Raw genomic sequence first — 24,659 nt, 5'->3', positions numbered from 1 at the left:
CCTCCTTCCAAACATCTTTTTATTATCCCTAAAGTTTAATGATACTCTCTCACCCCAACTCTCATTTCCCTCTTTTCAACCCTTGCACCTTCTTCTTGACCTCCTGCTGCTTTCTTTTATACATCTCCCCAGTCATTTGCACTCCTTCCTTGTAAATATCATCCAAATGCCTCTCTTTGATCTTTCACAAACAACTTTACTTCATCCCACCACTCGCTACCCTTTTTAATCTGCTCGCCCCCTACCCTTCTCATGCCGCCTGCATATTTTGCAATGCCATAACTGCTTCCCTAAATACATGCCATTCCTCAACCACTCCCCTCATGTTTTGCCATTCTACACTCAATCTCTTGTGGTACTTCCTCACGCAAGTGTCCTTTACAAGCTCTCTTACTCTTAACACTCTCTTCTCCCCAACAATTTTTCTTCCTTTTTGAAAACCTCTACAAATCTTCACCTTCGCCTCCAAAAGATAGTGATCAGATATCCTTTACCTGCCCTTCTCAGCTTATTAACATCCAAAAGTCTTCCTTTTACATGCCTATCAATAACACATAATCCAATAATGCCCTTTGACCATCTCTCCTACTCATATACATAAACTTATGTATATCTTTCTTTAATTCTAAACCAAGTATTCCCAATCACCAGTCTTTTTTCAGCCCACAAACTCAAGCTCTTCACCATTTCCATTCACAACACTGAATACCGCATATACACCAATTATACCTTCCACTGCCACATTACTCAACTTCGTATTTAAATCACCCATCACTAATACCCAGTCTTGTGCACCAAAGCTGCTGACACTCACTCAGCTGCTCTGAAAACACTTGCCTCCCATGATCTTTCTTCTCATGACCAGGTGCATAAGCACCTATAATCACCCATCTCTCTCCATCCACTTTCAGTTTTACCCACATCAATCTAGAATTTACTAACACTATCACACACATCCACAACTCCTGCTTCAGGAGTAGTGCTACTCCCTCCTTAGCTCTTGCCCTCTCATCAACCCCTGACTTTACAACCAAGATGTTTCCAAACGATTCTTACCCTTTATGCTTGAGCTTTGTTTCACTCAGAGCAAGAACATGCAGCATTCTTTCTTTAAATGTAATACCTATCTCTCTGTTCTTCTCATCATGGTTACATCCACACACATTCAGATACCACAATCTAAGCCCTCAAGGAGGATGAGCACTCCCCACTTAACTCCTGTTTCCCCTTTTAGAAATTGAAATACAAGAGTGGAGGGTTTCAGCCTAAAGCTCCCACACCCTATCCCTAGGGATAGGAGAGTAAAAATGCTTCCCACGTATTTCCTGTGTGTCATAAATTGCAACTAGAAGGGGAGGGAACAAGGGGCTGGATCATCCACCTAAAAGAAAGAAAAAAAAAAAAAGAACAGAGAGAGGACCAAGTACGGATTTTCCCTCTTAGGCTAGGTCCTCTGTTCTCATTGCTACCTCACCAATGCGGGAAATGGCAAATATATATATATATATATATATATATATATATATATATATATATATATATATATATATATATATATATATATATATATATATTTTTTTTTTTTTTTTTTTTTCCAAAAGAAGGAACAGAGAAGGGGGCCATATGAGGATATTCCCTCAAAGGCCCAGTCCTCTGTTCTTAACGCTACCTCGCTAATGCGGGAAATGGCGAATAGTATGGAGAAAAAATATATATATATATATATATATATATATATATATATATATATATATATATATATATATATATATATATATATATATATATATATCAAAGGCTCGGTCCTCTGTTCTTAATGCTACCTCGCTAATGCGGGAAATGGCAAGTAGTGTGAAAAGAAAAAAAAAATATATATATATATATATATATATATATATATATATATATATATATATCATTTATTTTACTTGGTCGCTGTCTCTTGCATTAGCGAGGTAGCACAAGGAACAGACAAAAGAATGGCCCAACCCACCCACACACACATGTATATACATAAACTCCTATACATGCACCTATACATACATATACATATCAATGTGTACATACATATACATACACAGATGCATACATATATGCACATGTACATATTCATACTTGCTGCCTTCATCTATTTCATCACTACCCTGCCACACAGGACATAGCAACCCCCCCCCCCCCCCTTCCTTTTCAACAAGGTAGTGCCAGGAATGTGTAATGCACCAAAACCACAGCTCCCTATCAACATCCAGACCCCACAGACCCTTCCATGGTTTTACCCCAGATGTTTCACATGCCCTGGTCAATCCATTGACAGCATGTCAACACCAGTATATTTGTTCCAATTCACTGTATTCCTTGCATATTTCTCACACTCCTGTATATGCTGCCTTGCTCACATGGGAAAGGCAGACATGTATATGGTGCTCTCTCATTAATGCAGGAAAGGATGGACAAGTTTGGAAAAGTGTGTGAATGGAGAAAGTTGAGAGTAAATGTGAATAAGAGCAAGTTTATTACATTCAGTAGGATTGAGGGACAGTTTAAACAAAAGGGTCACAGGGTGGGCAAGGGGACAAAGGCTCTGGGAGCAATGAAGAATGTGTGGAAGGAGAGAACATTATCTTGGAGAGCAAAAATGGGTATGTTTGAAGGAATAGTAGTTCCAACAATGTTTTATGCTTGTGAGGCATGGGCTATGAATAGGGTTGTATGGAGGAGGGTGGATGTGTTGGAAATGAAATGTTTGAGGACAATATGTGGTGTGAGGTGGTTTGATTAAGTAATGAAAGGGTAAGAGAGATGTGTGGAAATAAAGAGTGTGGTTGAGAGAGCAGAAGAGGGTGTGCTGAAATGGTTTGGACATATGGAGAGAATGAGTGAGGAAAGATTGTCAAGAGGATATATGTATCAGAGGTGGAGGGAACAAGAAGCAGGAGACCAAATTGGAGATGGAAGGACGGAGTGAAAAAGATTTTGAGTGAACGGGGTCTAAACATACAGGAGGGTGAGAGGCATGCAAGGAATGGAATGAATTGGAACGATGTAATATACCGGGGTTGACGTGCTATCAATACACTGAACAAGAACATGTAAAACTTCTGGGGTAAACCATGGAAAGGCCTGTTAGGTGTGGATGTGGGTAGGGAGCTGTGGTTTTGGTGCATTACACAAGACAGCTATAGACTGAGTGTGAATGAACATGGCCTTTTTGTCTGTTTTCCTGGTACTACCTTGCTGAAGCTGGGGGTGACAATGCCGTTTCCTCTCTAGCTGTCATTTAATTTTACATTTAACTTTAGCATGGATGATTCTTTGAAGAATCATGAAAAACCTTATGATGAATTACACTCAACACCTTTTTCATTACATTCAGGCACTGTGTTGTCCCACACAGAAACTTACAATATCATTTCTACAGTGGGTATTCCTACCTTGTTTGAACATGACTCTGCACATGGATGAAACAAAAGCCTTACTGAATTGTTGGCTTTAGCACTGTCTGTGCTGTAACCTCAATTTCTGTGCACTATCAAGGAGCAGTACATACCTTGACACAAAACACTCAACATGCTTCATTGATCGTGTTGAAACTTTGAAGGTTCTCCATATATTTACAAAAGGTTTTCATGATTTCTGGTCAGAAACGAAGCTGGCAAGTGTATCATAATGCCCCACAATTCGTGCAGTATCAGTAAAAACAATATTTAAAGGGAACATACATAATTAACTTTTTTCCCACATCATAAAAAGTATGTGGACAAATTAAGAGCATGCATGAATCATATTCTGATTGCCTAACATTAAAGCAGATGCACACCACTAATTGGATAACCATGATTGCATCACACTTTAGTTTCATTCCTTTTAATAGAGGTCACTACTTAGGGACTGAGTACATCCACAACTTTCAAGTCATTCATATTGTTTAAGTATTGCTACTTTTACCTTTCCCAATGGATGGTAACACCTCTCATGTCTGCCTGGAGGTTGCTCAGATACACCAGTTTTAACAGGTGCATGCTTTAAAAGTCCTGCATCACTTTTCCAACCTTGCTTAACCAATCCTAAATGTAATATTATGCCACCCATGTGTTAAGGATTAATTGACATTTTAACATCTGATAGATATAACAGGGAATGAGCATGGGACTTACCAAAAAAAAAATAAGAGTTTTTCAACTGATTTTTAACAGCAACTGTCCTTGGGTTTGAGTGTGATGGACTCCTTTTGAGTCTAGCATGATGAACCAGAGACATCTGTTATCTCCACCAGCTTCTTGTAATTTAACATGAAAAGAAAAAATTAAGAAAAACTCTGTACTGCTTGCCAGGCAATGATCATCTTTACTTGGGTTGATGATATCTGTTGGTGGACTTTGGTAATATATTAAAAGATTTTGTACAATATTCACAACATGCTAAGTATAATTCATTCATGGGATAACTTTACTGTGTGCAAAGTTTCCAGTATGATCTGTCCAGTCATTACCTGAACAGAAGTCTTCAGCTCTAGTGTCCTCAGCTGTTTTAGCATAAGCTCAGTAGTAGTCTAAGAATCAGGAATGTATTTTTCTTTTGACAAAGTTTAAATAGCAAAGAAAGAATTGACTTTAGATTCTCATGTTTAACTGTTTCAAGGGTATTTTTCATAATTTGCTATTACTTGAGCTTAGCTTGCATAATTAATAGGTTAGGAAGAAAATGTTTTGGAGTTAAATGAAACCATCTGAAAAATTTACAAACCTGCCAGAATCTGAATAACCACCACTCACAACATTCGTATGGAAATAGTTGTATTATATTGTTAATCTCTTTTGAATGGTATTCACATACTTGTCTGGAATATTATAATACAAAATAGTAGCCATCTTTTAAATATATTTGTCTTCATATTAAAATATTGAATTTGTGCACAGACTTCCATTTTTTACTTTGAAATCCACCCTTAACAAGAAAATATCTGCATGTTCACATGACTTTTTTTTTCACCACCAAGATATGCTTCATGCACTAATCATACATGTAAGCAAGGTCAAAAGGCACTTTTGTAATCCATCAGATTATAAATAATTTTTTTTAGCCATTGTATTTAGAAACGATTTCCTTTTATTGACAGCTGTACTTCTCATGTTAAGCAAACCATTTTACAGAACTTAAAAGTGCAACTTCAGTGAAATTTTGAACATTCAGAATTTTTTTTAGAAGCATGCTATGTACTACTCCCTGGCATGCTTGATGGAATGTTATGCAAGTCAAGCCTGACCTATTCAAGTATCGGGAATACTATTTTGTTAAACTGATTTTTTCCCCCCTATATTTCAGGAAATTGAATGGACCATACGTGAAACTTGCTGTCCTTGTCGTTTAATTTTAATATGTAGTTAGACTTTGTTAACGAAAAGGGGGATTCCTGTTTGCAATTATTATGAATGAAATATTTAAGGGTAAAACATCTACTTGCATTTAATTTTTGTGTGTTAATGTCTCTCATAATATTTTGGATAAAACGCTTGATGTCTCTCGCTTGATATTTCTGATAAAACTTACTAATTCAGTTAGATGCATCTTGAACTTTACCTCAAGTTTACTCATTGCTGTGTTTTCAAGCATATGAACTTAAAGGTATATTCTCCTTAGGAAACTCATGGCAGTCAACTGTTAACTTATAATCAACAAGGCCTTATTTTCCTTTCTTTTTTTTAAAACTGTTTCAGTACCATATTTCTACCCAGTACTTAGGGATGGGGGAGAAAAGAATACCTACCCACATATTCCATGTGTATTGCAGGAGGCAACTACAAGGGATGTGTGTGTGTGTGTTGTGGGGGGACTAGAAATCCTCCCCTCATGTTTTAGTCTTCCAAAAGAAGGAACAGAGAAGTGGGCCTACGAGGATTTTTTCCCCTTCCGAGGCTCAGTCATCAGTTCTTGATGCTACCTTGCCAACATTGGAAAATGCGAATATCTCTTTGAAAAAATATACATATATTATTTATCTGTTTTACTTGATTGACATTTCCTGCATCAGCAAGGTAGCACCAGGAAGTGGGAGACCAAATTGGAGATGGAAGGATAGAATGAAAAAGATTTTGAAAGATCGGGGACTGAACATACAGGAGGGTGAAAGGCGTGCAAGGAATAGAGTTAATTGGAACAATGTCATATACAGGAGTCAACGTGCTATCCATGGATTAAACCGGGGCATGTGAAGCGTCTGGGGCCTGGAAGTGGAAAGGGAGCTGAAGGTTCAGTGCATTACACATGACAGCTAGAGACCAAGTGCGAACAAATGTGGCCTTTATTGTCTTTTCCTAGCGCTACCTCGCGGGGGGAGGGGGTGCTGTTTCATGTGTGGCGGGGTGGCGACGGGAATAGATGAAGGCAGCAAGTACGAATATGTACATGTGTATATATGTATATGTTTGTGTATGTATACTTTGAAATGTATAGGTATGTATATGTGCATGTGTGGCCGTTTATGTATACACATGTGTATGTGGGTGGGTTTGGCCATTCTTTCGTCTGTTTCCTGGTGCTACCTTGCTAACGCGGGAGACAGCAACTAAGTATAATAAAAAAAAATGTGTATATGAGTGGATGGGCTATTCTTCGTCTGTTTCTCTACCTGTTGTGTGTAATGCACAGAAACCACAGCTCCCTTTCCACATCCAGGCCCCACAAAACTTTCCATGGTTTACCCTAGATGCTTCACATGGCCTGGTTCAATCCACTGACAGCACATCCACCCCAGTATACGACACCATTCCAATTCACTCTATTCCTTGCACACCTTTCACCCTCCTGTATTTTCAGGCCCCGATCGCTCAAAATCTATTTCACTCTATCCTTCCACCTCCAATTTAGTCTCCTTGTTCCCTCCACCTCTGACACACATATCCTCTTAATCAATCTTTACTCACTCATTCTCTCTGTGTGACCAAACCATTTTACTACACCCTCTTCTGCTCTCTCAACCACACTTTCTATTACCACACATATTTCTACCCTTTCATTTCTTATTTTATCAAACCACCTAACACCACATATTGTCTTCAAACATTTAATTTCCAACACATCCCCCTCCTCTGCACAACCTTACCTATAGCCCATGCCTTGCAACCATATAACATTGTTGGAACCACTATTCCTTCAAACATACCCATTTTAGCTCTCCAAGATAACGTTCTCGCCTTCCACGCATTCTTCAACTTTCCCAGAACCTTTGCCCCTTCCCCAGCCGTCACATGTGACTCTCTTCCACTTCCATGGTTCCATCTGCTGCCAAATCCACTCCCAGATATCTAAAACACTTCACTTCCTCCAGTTTTTCTCCATTCAAACTTGCCTCTCAATTAACTTATCCCTCAACCCTACTGAACCTAATAACATTGCTCTTATTCATATTTACTCTCAACTTTCTTCTTTCAAACACTTTACCAAACTCAGTCACAAACATCTGCAGTTTCTCACCCGAATCAGCCACCAGCACTGTATCATCAGTGAACAACAACTGACTCGCTTCCCAAGCCCTCTCATCCACAACAGACTGCATACTTGCCCCTTTCTGCAAAACTCTTACATTAACCTCCCTAACAACCAAATCCATAAACAAATTAAACAACCATGGAGACGTCATGCACCCATGCCGCAAACCAACATTCACTGGGAACCAATCGCTCTCTTCTCTTCCTACTCGTACACTTACCTTACATCCTTGATAAAAACTTTTCACTACTGCTAGCAACTTAGCTCCAACACCATATAATCGTAATACCTTCCACAAAGCATCTCTATCAACCCTATCATATGCCTTCTTCAGACCCATAAATGCTACATACAAAACCATCTGTTTTTCTAAGTATTTCTCACATACATTCTTCAAAGCAAACACCTGATCCACACATCCTCTACCACGTATGAAACCACACTGCCCCAATCTGATGCTCTGTACCTGCCTTTACTCTCTCAATCAAAACCCCTCACATATAATTTCCAAGGAATACTTTACAAACTTTTACCTCTGTAATTTGAATACTTACCTTATCCCCACTGCCTTTGTACAATGGCACTGTGCATGCATTCCACCAATCCTCAGGCACCTCACCACAAACCATACATACACTGAATATCCTTATCAACCAGTCAACAATAAAGTCACCCCCTTTTTTTTAATAAAGTCCACTGCAATACCATCCAATAGGGATAGAGTAGAAAGAATACTACCCTCAGATTCTCTGTGTGTCGTAGGAAGTGACTAAGGGGGAAGAGGCAGTGGCTGGAAATACAACCTTTCTGTATTACTGTTCAAAAGAAGGAACAGAGCAAGAAGCTAAATGAATAATTTCCCCTCTAGGGCTTGTCACATGATCTTGATGCTACCACCTTGCTCATGCGGGAAATTTTAAGAATTTATGAAACAAAATTTTAAATATATATGTCTCATACTTGATTGCCATTTCTCCTCAACAGTGAGGTAGCACCAGGAAGATGAATAAAAGCAACATCTGCTGACATCCATTCTCCAGCTGTCATGTGTAATGTATTGCTCCCTATCCACAACCAGGCCCCATAGACCTTTCCATTGTTTACCCAGGTGCTCCACATGTACTGGTTCAGTCCACTGACAGCACGTAGACCCTTGTATACCACATCATTCCAGTTCACTCTATCCCATGCCTACCTTTCACCCTACTGCATGTTCAGGCCCTGATCACTCAAAATCTTTTCACTTCATCCTTCTATCTCCAATTTGGTTTCCCTATTCTCTCCACTTCTGACATATATCCCTTTTGTCATCCTTTCCTCATTCATTCTCTCCATGTGTCCAAACCATTTCATGAAACGCTCTTCAGCTCTCTTAACCACATTTTTCTTTCATTACCACACGCATCTCTCGACTTTTCATTACATGATTGATTAAACTACCTCACACCACATACTGTCCTCAGACATTTCATTTTCCAACACAACTTCATCCTCTGTACAGCCTTATCTATAGCCCATGCCTTGTATCAATATAATGTTTTTGGGATTACAATACCTTTAAATATACCTAGTTTTGCCCTCCAAAATAATGCTTTCTCCTTCCACATAATCTTCAGCACTCCCAGAACATTCGCTCCCTCACCTAACCTATGACTTGCTTCCACTTTCATGTTTCCATTCACTACCATGTCCACTTTAAGGCAGATAAAACACTTCACTTCCTCCAATTATCTCTGTTCAAACTCACAGCCCAATTAACCTGTCCCTGAACTCTGATAAACCTAATAACCTTGTTTTATTCACGTTCACTCTCTCCATCCTCCTTTCAGACTTTATTCCAAACTCTATCACCAACTTCAGCAGTTTCCCACTCAAATTTGCTACTAGTGCTGTATCATCAGCATACAACAACTGACACTTTCCAGGCCCTCTCACCCCTCACAGATTGTATATTTGCCCCTGTCCCCAAGACTTCTATTTACCTCACACCACCACATCCATAAACAACCATGGTAACATCAAACACCCATTCCCAAACCAACCTTCTTTTGGAACCATTCAGTCCTTTCTTCCTATTTGTACACATACCTTACACCCTTGATAATAACTTATCTGCATCTAGCACATTTCCTCCCACACCATATATCCTTAAGACCTTCCAGAAAGTGTCTCTGTCAACCCTAATATATGCCTTCCCCAGATCGATAAATGCCACATACAAATCCATCTGTTTTTCTAAGTATTTCTTGCACATTCTTTAAAGCAAACACTGATCTACACATCCTTTTCCACTTCTTAAACCATACTGGTTCTACCCAGTCTGATGCTCTGTATATGCCTTTACCTTTTCAATTAGTAACTTCCCATACACCTTACATATACTCAACAAACTTATACCTCTGTAGTTTGAACACCAACATTTATCTCCCTCACCTTTCTACAGTGCCACTATACATGCATTCTTCCAATCTTCAGGCAGCTCACCATGATCCATGCATACATTGAAAATCCTTACAAACCAGTCAACAACTCAGTCACCCCCTTTCTGAATAAATTCAAAAGCAATACCATCCACTTTAGCTGCCTTGTCACATTTCCTCTCATGTAAGGCTTTCCCCAACTCTGCTCTCTTTACCATGACTCTCTCACTTCACATACCACCCCAACCCAAACACCCTACATCTGCCACCCAATTATGAAACGCATTCAACATTCCTTCAAAATACTCACTCTGTCTCCTCCTCACTTCGTTTCTACCTGTTACCTTTTGCCCCTTCACTGAAATTCCTATTTTTTCTCGTTTTTTTTACTATTATTTATGTATTTCATTTACCTCCTTCCAAAATATCATCTTGTTCTCCCTAAAAAATATTGACTCATGCCAACTCTGAATTGCCCTTTTTTCCAACATCTGCACCTTCCTCTTGACCTCTTGCCACATTCTCTTATACATCCTCAATTCCTTTGCAACCTTTCTCTGTAAGTACTCCTCCCCAAATGCCTCTCTTCACTTTCATGAGGAACTTTTCATCTTACTAGTCATTACCCCTTCTAATCTACTCACCTACCTCCTTTTCCATGCCACATGCTTCTCTTGCAAATGCCAGCATTGCTTCCCTAAATACTTCCCATACCTTACCAGCTCCCCTTGCTTCATTTACTCTCACCTTTGCCATTCTATTCGCAATCTCTTCTAGTATTTCTTCATACAAATCTCTCTTCCAAGTTCATTTACTCACTTCAGCACCTCCTCAACAATGCTGTTTCCTTTTTTCTGAAAACCCCAACAAATCTTAACCTCCACAATATGGGGATTAGACATCACACCAGCTGCCTCTCTCAGCACACTTGCATCCAAAAATTCTCCCTTTCACTCATTTATTAATTAATATGTGATCCAGTAATGCCAGGTGATCATCTCTCCTACTCGTATATGTACACTAAGATTCCCTCCAAGACTAGCACTGAATAAGTGCCATTTCAATTGGAAATGTAAGTGCATAGGAACTGACCTGAGGTTCAGCTATGCACTTAACTCAGTGTTAGTTTTATAAGAATTCAAGGCTATGTGCTCCAAATATGGGGACATGAATTAATACCTATTTCAAAAACTAAATTTTCATCCACCGACATTGTGGATGACTGTACTCAAAAAATTACTTAAGCCAGGCTCTACTTTGTTAACTGATGGTACTTGGGGAAAAATTCTTTAATCCATATGCTCTGCTTTCCACACTTTGACAGTACTAACAGGAACAATTTCATATTTTCATCTACACATAAATCGATAATTCGGTATTGCTTAGAATGGTATGACCAAAAGAATGTAGCATATCTTACAAAAATCAGTCATTATTCTTAGGATTGAGTGGTATGTCAGAACGATACTGATGTATGTTGCAGTGACTAGATTTAGACACTGTATATTAGCTGTCTAACAGACGAGGAACAGAGAAGGGGGCCAAGTGAGGCTTTTCCCTCTTAGGCTTAATCCTCTGTTCTTAACGCTACCTCGCTAATGTGGGAAATGGCTAATATGTATGAGAAAAATATGTATTTTAGAAGTTTCTATGAATCTCAATTGTTGAGAGTTTAGTTATAGCAAGGTGACATTGGTGTTTTAAGCCTTGGTTTCATGGAAGCTCCTTTTCTTTTTTCTAACACATTTATAATCTATTTTATTTATTCCTGCTTACATATATCTTTTCTGATAATGCTTTATTGCATATAACTGTAATGATTTAACTAATGTAAAAATTAAATTTTATATGCATACTTCCATTGACCTACATTCGTACTACCATTACATAAAAGCTCTGCCCTGGAAAAGTATTATTTAGGCAATTTATTTATTTCTGCTTGCACTGCCTGTTGTCAGATGTTGGTTTTGTCAGCAGTATGTACTTTGGTGTGCATGAGATACACATCATCTTAATCTAGTACTCTTTCCTTATTTGGTATATATCACTTTTTTGTCTGTATTTCCGTCACTTAGTTCTTACAAACATATGTGTATAAATTTCAGGGGAGATGAACGTAAAAATTTATAATATTTTATGTTTCACTTATGGAGTTATGTGATAAACGTATTTATAGTCCTTTAAAGTATGTTGTCTAAGGTAAAATATAGTGACTTTAAAGATCTATATTCCTTGTTGTTATTTCATAAGCATGATGCTTTTTCTGTTAGCTTCCATGAATTATGTAATTAATTAATACAATTGATTCTACACAAATTGAACTTATAGTTACCTCTTCTTTTTCTCAGCATCACATCGTAGCGGTGGTGGTCGAATCATGATTGGAGTTGGAGCCCCTCGTCCCACTGTCATTGGCCGAAAAGACTTGTTTGTAAGATATGGAGAGCAGGAGAAAGCAGCTCTACAAGAATTTGAATTTCTTCGTGACTTTTCCACCTCCCACTCAGATCTGGGCTCCCAGGACCTTAGTACTACTTCTGGTGGAGCAAGTAAGATGGTCACTGCAATCAGCACCTCTGTACCACCACACTCAAGCACCTCTGCTTTGCCTCACACAAGCAGAATTGCTGGTATCATTTTGCCTAAAGTAGAAAGTAATTTATTAAAAAAACATGTAAGTAATATTGAGGAGAAAATTAGAACAGTGAAAAGTGATGTTAGTGGGTATAATCGTAGTGGCCAGTGTCAGGCTGATGAACAGGAGGGTGTGGATACTCGCAGTATTGGTAGTGTCAAGAGTGCTATACAGCAGCTCAACAGGATAAATCATATCTCAGGAATAAAACAACCTGCCACTATGCCTACCATCCCAGCTAGAAGTGCTTCCAGTACAAGCAGTACCAGAGCCAACCATGATAAGTCCAGTTCCCCAGTCAGTACAAATAAACCTCGGGCATGGACCCCTATTAAGAGTAAAGCGAGTGATGGAAACATCAATGGAGCCTCAAAGTGTAGTGTTAAACAAGGGAACTCGCCATCCAGTAGAACACCTTCACCTCAGCTTTGTGTAAAGGACATTAAAGCTGTTAGTAGTAAGTCCCAATGTGGATCACACAGTTCCGTTGAGAGATCACAAAGTGGTAACACAAAAACTGGCTCTCCAACACGTATCCCACGTATCCAAACACCTCTCATGTCTTCCAGAAAATCAACAGCTGAATCTCCTAAATTGCAAAAAGGAGATGCTTCCTCAAAAGATTCCTGCTATGAATCCTCAAAGAAGTTGAAAACCCAGTGTGAGAAGGCATTGCCACCAAAAGGCTTTTCGAATCGAGTTGTAAAGCCCTCTCCTCGAGTACGTCCATCTCTGCAGCAGCGACAGCAACAACAGTCTCTTCAACAGCAGGCTAGTAGGAGTGGCATTAGGAGTCCAAGATTAGCCAGACTAAAAAAAGCAACAGACCCATTGGAATCCTTTACTGGGAAGTCTTTATGTGACAGTGGATCTAGTGAAGGCTCTGAACGTTGTGGGGGAAGGTTATCCCTCAGTGACTCCTGTGCTGAAAACTTCTCACCAATTGATAGTGGAGATGAAGTTTTTTATAAAGAACACTAGCCAGCTTATCAGCTTTATTATTCAGAAATCTTGAATGTATGATGCCATTGTAATCTGCCAGATATGGTGCTTCATATTTTTTCCCCAAAGAGCACAAATTTACTTATTATTATTGTTCATTGCACTGTGCACAATTGGTATTATGAACTAATGTTATTTTAATGAGCTCTGGGGTTATTTATTTCCTTAATTTATTTTTATTATATTCAGATGCCCATGGATAAGTACATTCCGACTGTTTGTGACCATGACAATATTTCAAAGTAATTTGCATTTATTGAAATTTTATATATATATATATATATATATATATATATATATATATATATATATATATATATATATACCCATCATTTGAAGTTATTGTCTTCCACTGTTTTCTCATACTAATATGCTTATGCTTCCTTAGGCTCACATGACGTGGAAGATTTGCCAAAAGCAATGAAGGTACTTCATGGTGGCCATGCCATTAATGTTGAATAGGTCATGGTAGTATCTGTGAGATTTTATGAGATTGAATGGTATTAAAAGATGCTGTTTCTCAACAGCATGAATGGTATTAAAAATGCTGTATCTCAACAGCTAGAGCATTTGCTAGTCACTATGGAGTTAGGGCACCTTTATAGGGTTTAGGAAGGCACAATTTTGTGTCTTAAAAATGGATGCATTTATGCAATAATTGACTTAAGTGTTACAAGCATATGACTACCATATTTGATCATATGAATCTTCATATATTATAGACTACTGTAAGGGATGTAGGACTGTGTTCCTCGTGTCACCATAAGTACAGTACATTGCTGTCACTAGAGGAATCCAATTACCTTTGTAATTTCCTCCAGTGATGGCCATACATGGTACAGCAGCTTAATTAAGGAACCTCAGATCTAGGTTTGAAAATAATGATGTTCCCAAAGAAAGAAAACTTTCCCAAACACTAAGACTTAAGGTGAGTTTTTATTTGATTATGAGTACCACAGGCTTTATATCATTGTTGACCCTGGTATGCCACATTGTTCCAATGCACTCTATTCCTTGCACACCTCTCACCCTCCTGTATGTTCAGGCCCCAATCGTTCAAAATCTTTTTCACTCCATCCTTCCACCTCCAATTAGGTTTCCAACTTTTTGTTCCCTCCACCTCTTGACACATATATCCTCTTCGTCAGTCTTTCCTCACTCTTTCTCGCCATATGACCACTCTTTTTATTTCCACACGTATCTCTTACCCTTTTATTACTTACTAAATCAAACCACCTCATACCACTTACTGTCTTCAAACATCTCATTTCCAAATCATCCACCCCCCTCTGTACTACCCTATCTATAGCCCATGCCTCACAACCATACAATATTGTTGGAGCTATTATTCCTCCAAACATACCCATTTTTGCTCTGAAATAATATTCTCTCCTCCTCCTCCTCCTCCGTACTACCCTATCTATAGCCCATGCCTCACAACCATATAATATTGTTGGAACTATTATTCCTCCAAACATACCCATTTTTGCTCCAAAATAATATTCTCTCCTTCAACACATTCTTCATTACTCCCAGAACCTTCGCCCCCTCCCCCACCCTGTGACTTACTTCAGCTTCCATGGTTCCTTCCGCTGCTAAGTCCACTGCCAGATATCTAATCCAGTTTTTTTTCATTTAAACTTACATCCCAATTAACTTGTCCCTCAACTCTACTGAATCTAATAACCTTGCTCTTATTCACATTTACTCTCAACTTTCCCCTTTCACACAGTTTTCCAAACTTGATCACCAACTAATGCAGTTTCTCACTCGAATCAGCCATCAGAGCTGTATCATCGGTGAACAACAACTGACTCACTTCCCAGGCCCTCTCACCCCCAAAAGAATGCATACTCGCTTTTCTCTCCAAAACTCTTGCACTTACCTCCCTAACCATCCCAACTATAAACGAATGAAACTAACATGGGGACATCACACACCCCTGCTGCAGACCGACCTTCACTGGGAACCAGTCACTCTCCTTTCTTCCTACTTGTACACATGCCTTGCATCCTTGGTAAAAACTTTTCTCTGCTTATAGCAGCTTACCTCCTACACCATATACTCTTAAGACCTTCTGCAAGCATCTCTATCAACCCTATTATATACCTACTCCAGATCCATAAATGCCACATACAAATCCATCTGTTTACTAAGTGTTTCTCACACACATTCTTCAAAGCAAACACTTGATCCACACATCCTCTACCACTTCTGAAACCACACTGCTCCTCCCCAATCTGAAACTCTGTACATACCTTCACCCTCTCAATCAATACCCTCCCATACAGTTTCCCAGGAATACTCAACAAACTTGTACCTCTGTACTCTGAACACTTACCTTTATCCCCTTTGCCTTTGTACAATGGCACTATGCATGCATTCTGCCAATCCTCAGGCACTTTACCCTCCTGATCCATGCATACATTGAATATCCTTACCAACCAATCAACAACAGTTACCTCCTTTCTTAATAAATTGTACTACAATACCATCCAAACCTGCCACCTTGCTGGATTTCATCTTTTGCAAAGCTTTCTACCTCTTCTCTCTTAACCAAACCATTCTCCCCAACCCTCTCACTTTGCACAGCTCCCCAACCAAAACACCACTCTATCATCAAATGCATTCAGCAGTCTTTCAAAATACTCACTCCATCTCCTCACTATGTTATTACTTTCCCCCTTGTCTCCTTCACCGGTGTTCCCATTTGTTCTCTTGTCTTTCGCACATTATTCACCTTCCAAAACATCTTTTTATTCTTCCTACGCACATTATTCACCTTTCAAAACATCTTTTTATTCTCCCTAAAATCTAATGATACTCTATCACTCTAACTCTCACTTGCCCTCTTTTTCAACCCTTGCACCTTCCTTTTGACCTCCTGCCACTGTTTTTTCTACATCTCACAGTCATATGCACTCCTTCCCTGTAAGTATCGTCAAAACACATCTCTTTACTCTTTCACTAACAACTTTACTTCAACCCACCCCTCTCTAGTCTTTGTAATCTAATATGCAGAGTGAATGTCAAAGATCTAAGGCTTTTCTACCAATGTATTTTTAACGATCTATTTTCTACTTGAGAGAGTATGGTCATTGTGTAACGGTAGTTTTCACTTGTAACATGAATATGTTTATTTGCTGAATTCAGAAAATGAGCAATTCACAGTGTCATGCATCTAGAAGAGATGATAACTGTATCATTGAGCAAATCAAATTTTTGCCACCTTGAAAGGTAAAGTTCCTTGTGGTTTGTGCCTGAGATTTGGGTATTATTTTCTAAAGCACTATCCTGTCTTTTCACATTGCATATTTGTCCAATTCTTAGTCTCTACTGCATCATCAACTCAAGTTATTATTTCCACAGTATAAGCAATAATAACCTTTACGGCTAAGGTTTATGAGGATTTGGGTGCAGTTCAACATTACATTCATTTGAACCATATATAATATATATATATATATATATATATATATATATATATATATATATATATATATATATATATATATATAGAAGTACCTTACAAACAAATGGCTTATATACTAGTGATTATTTCACAAAGATCTGTTTTCAGAGACTCATGTTTGTTAGAATTTATATAAATGCACAGTTAATTAACCAAGAAATGGGAACAAAACTTTACATATAAATCCAGATATATTTTGTTTATTTATTCCATGTACTTTTACATAGCTGGTTACTTCTTTTTTTGTTTTTCTATTTTTATGTTGGCCAAAATATCACCTCAATTAAGTGGCTTTGGCCAGAACAGGAAAAACATGGCAGTTAGAATGCAAGAGGACCATAGAAAATACACAAAATGTTACACATGTCCTGCCTTCCCATGAGTAGTATATATATGTCTGCCATGATTCACAACATCCACAAGGGTAGATCTCAAATATTATATATAATGTTATATGACGTGCATTTCATATGTAATTATCTGTTGTAAGATAGAATGGCAACTAGTGTAAATAGATTTTGTAGTTTCCTAATTCTTACATCAATATAGTCAACATTTCTGCAGTAAGATTTTTAATCTCCTGGTTATTATTTTATTATTATACATAATTGCTGTTTCCTGCAACAGCGAAGTAGTGCCAGGAAACGGACGAAGAATTGCCCATCCATTCGTATACACATTTATGTACATAAACACCCACATATGCACATATACACAACATAAAAATTCATATACATACACATGTACACATTCATACTTGCTTGCCTTCATCCATTCCTGTCGCAACCCGGCCCCACAGGAAAACAGCATCGCTCTGCCTCAGCAAGGTAGTGCCAGGAATACAGACAAAAAGGCCCCTTTCATTCATATTCAGTCTCTAGCTGTCATGTGTAATGCACTGAAACCACAGCTGTAATGCATTGAAACCACTTAATCCAGGCCCCAAAGACCTTTACATGGTTTACCCCTGACGCTTCACATGCCCTGGTTCAGTCCACTAACAGCACGTCAACCCCGGTATACCACATCGTTCCAGTTCACTCTATTCCTTGCATGCCTCTCACCCTCCTGTATGTTCAGGCCCCGATTTCTCACAATCTTTTCACTCCATCCTTCCACCTCCAATTTGGTCTCCCACTTCTCCTTGTTCCTTGACACATATATCCTCTTTATCAATCTTTCCTCACTCATTCTCTCCATATGTCCAAACCATTTCAACACACCCTCTTCTGCTCTCTCAACCATACTCTTTTTATTTCCACACATCTCTCTTACCTTAACATTACTTACACGATCAAACCACCTAACACCACATATTTTCCTCAAACATTTCATTTCCAACACATCCACTCTCCTCACCCTCCTTTGTACAACCCTATCTATAGCCCATGCCTTGCAACCATTTAACATTGTTTGAACTACTATTCCTTCAAACTTTCCCATTTTTGCTCTCCGAGATAACATTCTCCCACACAATCCTCATCGCTCCCAGAACCTTCACCCCTTCCCCTACCCTGTGACTTGCTTTGGCTTCCATGGTTCCATCCAGTGCTAAGTCCACTCCCAGATATCTAAAACACTTCACATCTTCCAAATTTTCTCCATTAAAACTTACATCCCAATTAACTTGTCCATCAACCCTACTGAACCTAACAGCCTTGCTCTTGTTCACATTTACTCTCATCTTTCACACACTTTTCCAAACTCGGTCACCAACCTCTGCAGTTTCTCACATGAAGCAGCCACCAGAGCTGTACATCGGCAAAAAACAACTGACTTCCTTTCCAGGCCCTTTCATCCACAAAAGACGGCATATTATTATACTTAATCGCTGTTTCCTCCATCAGTGAGGTAGCACTAGGAAACAGACGAAGAATGGCCCACCCACTACACATGTACATTTTTTTTTTTTCATACTATTCGCCATTTCCTGCATTAGTGAGGTAGCATTAAGAACAGAGGACTGGGCCTTTGAGGGAATATCCTCATCTGGCCCCCTTCTCTGTTCCTTCTTTGGGGGAAAAAAAAAAAAGGGGAGGATTTCCAGCCCCCCGCTCCCTTCCCTTTTAGTCGCCTTCTACGACACGCAGGGAATACCTGGGAAGTATTCTTTCTCCCCTATCCCCAGGGATTATATATATATATATATATATATATATATATATATATATAGATATTGATGGGGTTGTTAGGGAGGTAAATGCAAGAGTTTTGGAAAGAGGGGCAAGTATGAAGTCTGTTGGGGATGAGAGAGCTTGGGAAGTGAGTCAGTTGTTGTTCGCTGATGGTACAGCGCTGGTGGCTGATTCAAGTGAGAAACTGCAGAAGCTGGTGACTGAGTTTGGGAAAGTGTGTGGAAGAAGAAAGTTAAGAGTAAATGTGAATAAGGGCAAGGTTATTAGGTACAGTAGGGTTGAGGGTCAAGTCAATTGGGAGGTGAGTTTGAATGGAGAAAAACTGGAGGAAGTGAAGTGTTTTAGATATCTGGGAGTGGATCTGGCAGCGGATGGAACCATGGAAGCGGAAGTGGATCATATGGTAGGGGAGGGGGCGAAAATTCTGGGGGCCTTGAAGAATGTGTGGAAGTCGAGAACATTATCTCAGAAAGCAAAAATGGGTATGTTTGAAGGAATAGTGGTTCCAACAATGTTGTATGGTTGCGAGGCGTGGGCTATGGATAGAGTTGTGCGCAGGAGGATGGATGTGCTGGAAATGAGATGTTTGAGGACAATGTGTGGTGTGAGGTGGTTTGATCGAGTGAGTAACGTAAGGGTAAGAGAGATGTGTGGAAATAAAAAGAGCGTGGTTGAGAGAGCAGAAGAGGGTGTTTTGAAGTGGTTTGGGCACATGGAGAGAATGAGTGAGGATATGTGTCGGAGGTGGAGGGAACGAGGAGAAGAGGGAGACCAAATTGGAGGTGGAAAGATGGAGTGAAAAAGATTTTGTGTGATCGGGGCCTGAACATGCAGGAGGGTGAAAGGAGACAGCGACAAAGTATAATAAATATATATATTTAATGGATGTATGACTCATGGTGAGGTGCCTGAGGATTGGCGGAATGCTTGCATAGTGCCATTGTACAAAGGCAAAGGGGATAAGAGTGAGTGCTCAAATTACAGAGGTATAAGTTTGTTGAGTATTCCTGGTAAATTATATGGGAGGGTATTGATTGAGAGGGTGAAGGCATGTACAGAGCATCAGATTGGGGAAGAGCAGTGTGGTTTCAGAAGTGGTAGAGGATGTGTGGATCAGGTGTTTGCTTTGAAGAATGTATGTGAGAAATACTTAGAAAAGCAAATGGATTTGTATGTAGCATTTATGGATCTGGAGAAGGCATATGATAGAGTTGATAGAGATGCTCTGTGGAAGGTATTAAGAATATATGGTGTGGGAGGAAAGTTGTTAGAAGCAGTGAAAAGTTTTTATCGAGGATGTAAGGCATGTGTACGTGTAGGAAGAGAGGAAAGTGATTGGTTCTCAGTGAATGTAGGTTTGCGGCAGGGGTGTGTGATGTCTCCATGGTTGTTTAATTTGTTTATGGATGGGGTTGTTAGGGAGGTAAATGCAAGAGTTTTGGAAAGAGGGGCAAGTATGAAGTCTGTTGGGGATGAGAGAGCTTGGGAAGTGAGTCAGTTGTTGTTCGCTGATGATACAGCGCTGGTGGCGGATTCATGTGAGAAACTGCAGAAGCTGGTGACGGAGTTTGGTAAAGTGTGTGGAAGAAGAAAGTTAAGAGTAAATGTCAATAAGAGCAAGGTTATTAGGTACAGTAGGGTTGAGGGTCAAGTCAATTGGGAGGTGAGTTTGAATGGTGAGAGGCTGGAGGAAGTGAAGTGTTTTAGATATCTGGGAGTGGATCTGTCAGCGGATGGAACCATGGAAGCGGAAGTGGATCATAGGGTGGGGGAGGGGGCGAAAATTTTGGGAGCCTTGAAAAATGTGTGGAAGTCGAGAACATTATCCCGGAAAGCAAAAATGGGTATGTTTGAAGGAATAGTAGTTCCAACAATGTTGTATGGTTGCGAGGCGTGGGCTATGGATAGAGTTGTGCGTAGGAGGATGGATGTGCTGGAAATGAGATGTTTGAGGACAATGTGTGGTGTGAGGTGGTTTGATCGAGTAAGTAACGTAAGGGTAAGAGAGATGTGTGGAAATAAAAAGAGCGTGGTTGAGAGAGCAGAAGAGGGTGTTTTGAAGTGGTTTGGGCACATGGAGAGAATGAGTGAGGAAAGATTGACCAAGAGGATATATGTGTCGGAGGTGGAGGGAACGAGGAGAAGAGGGAGACCAAATTGGAGGTGGAAAGATGGAGTGAAAAGGATTTTGTGTGATCGGGGCCTGAACATGCAGGAGGGTGAAAGGAGGGCAAGGAATAGAGTGAATTGGAGCGATGTGGTATACAGGGGTTGACGTGCTGTCAGTGGATTGAATCAAGGCATGTGAAGCGTCTGGGGTAAACCATGGAAAGCTGTGTAGGTATGAATATTTGCGTGTGTGGACGTGTGTATGTACATGTGTATGGGGGGGGTTGGGCCATTTCTTTCGTCTGTTTCCTTGCGCTACCTCGCAAACGCGGGAGACAGCGACAAAGTATAAAAAAAAAAAAAAAAAAAAAAAAATATATATATATATATATATATATATATATATATATATATATATATACATATATATTTTTTTTTTCGCTGTCTCCCGCGTTTGCGAGGTAGCGCAAGGAAACAGACGAAAGAAATGGCCCAACCCACCCCCATACACATGCATATACATACGTCCACACATGCAAATATACATACCTACACAGCTTTCCATGGTTTACCCCACACACTTCACATGCCCTGATTCAATCCACTGACAGCACGTCAACCCCGGTATACCACATCAATCCAATTCACTCTATTCCTTGCCCTCCTTTCACCCTCCTGCATGTTCATGCCTCGATCACACAAAATCTTTTTCACTCCATCTTTCCACCTCCAATTTGGTCTCCCACTTCTCCTCGTTCCCTCCACCTCCGACACATATATCCTCTTGGTCAATCTTTCCTCACTCATTCTCTCCATGTGCCCAAACCATTTCAAAACACCCTCTTCTGCTCTCAACCACGCTCTTTTTATTTCCACACAACTCTCTTACCCTTACGTTACTTACTCGATCAAACCACCTCACACCACACATTGTCCTCAAACATCTCATTTCCAGCACATCCATCCTCCTGCGCACAACTCTATCCATAGCCCACGCCTCGCAACCATACAACATTGTTGGAACCACTATTCCTTCAAACATACCCATTTTTGCTTTCCGAGATAATGTTCTCGACTTCCACACATTCTTCAAGGCTCCCAGAATTTTCGCCCCCTCCCCCACCCTATGATCCACTTCCGCTTCCATGGTTCCATCCACTGCCAGATCCACTCCCAGATATCTAAAACACTTTACTTCCTCCAGTTTTTCTCCATTCAAACTTACCTCCCAACTGACTTGACCCTCAACCCTACTGTACCAAATTACCTTGCTCTTATTCACATTTACTCTTAACTTTCTTCTTTCACACACTTTACCAAACTCAGTCACCAGCTTCTGCAGTTTCTCACATGAATCAGCCACCAGCGCTGTATCATCAGCGAACAACAACTGACTCACTTCCCAAGCTCTCTCATCCACAACAGACTTCATACTTGCCCCTCTTTCCAAAACTCTTGCATTCACCTCCCTAACAACCCCATCCATAAACAAATATATAGATTTATGTGCTGAAAAAGGACTGGTGATTGGGAATACCTGGTTTAAAAAGAGAGATATACATAAGTATACGTATCTAAGTAGGAGAGATGGCCAGAGAGCATTACTGGATTACGTGTTAAATGATAGGCGTGTGAAAGAGAGACTTTTGGATGTTAATGTGCTGAGAGGTGCAACTGGAGGGATGTCTGATCATTATCTTGTGGAGGCGAAGGTGAAGATTTGTAAAGGTTTTCAGAAAAGAAAAGAGAATGTTGGGGTGAAGAGAGTGGTGAGAGTAAGTGAGCTCAGGAAGGAGACTTGGGTGAGGGAGAGACTGAGTACAGAATGGATAAAGGTGAGAACAAAGGACGTATGGGGAGTGGTGGAGGAATGTGATGTATTTAGGGAAGCAGTGATGGCTTGCGCAAAAGATGCCTGTGGCGTGGGAGGTGGGCAGATTAGAAAGGGTTGTGAGTGGTGGGATGAAGAAGTAAGATTTTTAGTGAAAGAGAAGAGAGAGGCATTTGGACAATTTTTGTTGGGAAATAATGCAAACGACTGGGAAATGTATAAAAGAATGAGGCAGGAGGTCAAGAGAAGGGTGCAAGAGTTGAAAAAGAGGACAAATGAGAGTTGGGGTGATAGAGTATCATTAAATGTCAGAGAGAAGAGTAGTGAGCTTGGTAAGGAGACCCGTACAAAGAAATACAAAAAGAGAATGAGGGTAGAATGGCAAAAGGGGAGGCATTTGGGCTGTACTTAATGAGAAGGAGTGCAAATGATTGGGAGATGTATAGAGAAAACAGCAGGAGGTCAAGAGGAAGGTGCAGCTGTTGAAAAAGAGGGCATATGGGAGTTGGGGTGAGAAATTATTGTCAAACTTAGAGAAAATAAAAAAAGATTTGGAAGGAGGTAAATAATGTATGAACGACAAGTGAAGAAATGGAAACCGGTGAATGGGGCAAAAGGGAAGTGATAACAGGTAGTAATAAAGTGAGGAGGAGATGGGGTGAGTATTTCAAAGGATTATTAAATGTCTGATGACAGAATGGCAAATGTAGGGTGTTTTGATCAGGTTGGTATGGAAAGTGAGAGAGTTATGGTGAGTGGTTTGGTAAAGAGAGAAGAGGTGGTGAAGGCCTTATGTAAGATGAAATGTGGCAAGGCGGCTGGGAGTTGATGGTATTACAGTTGAAACTGTTCTGAAATGGGGTGACTGTTGTTGGCTAGTTGGGATGTATATGTAAATCATGATGAATTGCCTGAGGACTGATGGAATGCATGTATAGTGTAACTGTATAAAGGCGAGTGTTCAAACTACAGAGATAATAGGTTTGTTGAGGGTATGTGGTAAGTTGTATGGAAGGGTAGTGGTTGAGAGTGAAGGCATGTACACAGCATCAGCTTGGAAGAAACTATGTTTTCAGAAGTGGTGGATTATATGTGGATAAGGTGTTTGCATTGAAGAATGTGTGAGAAATACAGAAACAGATGGATTTGTATGTGGCATGCAAGGATCTATAGAAGCAGAAGAGGGCTGATAGAGATGCCTTGTGGAAGGTCTTAAGAATATAGAGATCACTACTTATGGAAACGCTATTGCTGTGGCCACCCCCTTGAAGGAGTTCCAGAATGGGACAGGCTTCATATATGTAAGTGGTGATTGTACATATACCTCTTCACAGCGAAGTAAAGGTTCTGCATATATATATATATATATATATATATATATATATATATATATATATATATATATATATATTATCCCTGGGGACAGGGGAGAAAGAATACTTCCCACGTATTCCCTGCTTGTCGTAGAAGGCGACTAAAAGGGAAGGGAGCAGGGGGCTGGAAATCCTCCCCTCTCACTTTTTTTTTTTTTCCAAAGGAAGGAACAGAGAAGGGGGCCAGGTGAGGATAT

At 39.8% G+C, this 24,659-nt stretch overlaps 1 protein-coding gene and 1 long non-coding RNA gene across 9 annotated transcripts in view; one reads left to right on the top strand and one right to left on the bottom strand.

Moving 5' to 3' along the window:
* The window catches only part of LOC139757651 (uncharacterized), a 200,992-nt gene extending 183,415 nt beyond the window's left edge, over positions 1-17,577 (top strand). For 7 of the 8 annotated variants that reach the window (XM_071678375.1, XM_071678377.1, XM_071678374.1 and 4 more), the window contains one exon: positions 12,254-17,577. In XM_071678375.1, coding sequence (XP_071534476.1) covers positions 12,254-13,521 — 1,268 coding nt within the window. In that variant the 3' untranslated portion in view covers positions 13,522-17,577. The remainder of the gene's footprint in view (positions 1-12,253) is intronic. The other variant, XM_071678379.1, reaches the window with a different exon arrangement.
* Positions 1,904-24,659, bottom strand: part of LOC139757654 (uncharacterized) — a 31,594-nt gene continuing 8,838 nt past the window's right edge. The window contains exons 2-3 of the long non-coding RNA XR_011714691.1: positions 12,238-12,547; positions 1,904-4,276 (exon numbers count right to left, since the gene is read on the bottom strand). This is a non-coding gene — a long non-coding RNA (uncharacterized lncRNA). The remainder of the gene's footprint in view (positions 4,277-12,237; positions 12,548-24,659) is intronic.

Source organism: Panulirus ornatus, chromosome 27, assembly GCF_036320965.1.
Source record: "Panulirus ornatus isolate Po-2019 chromosome 27, ASM3632096v1, whole genome shotgun sequence".
NCBI classification, from domain to species: Eukaryota; Metazoa; Arthropoda; class Malacostraca; order Decapoda; family Palinuridae; genus Panulirus; species Panulirus ornatus.
Note: the sequence above shows the minus strand (reverse complement) of the source record. Positions and strands in the feature narration are given on the sequence as shown.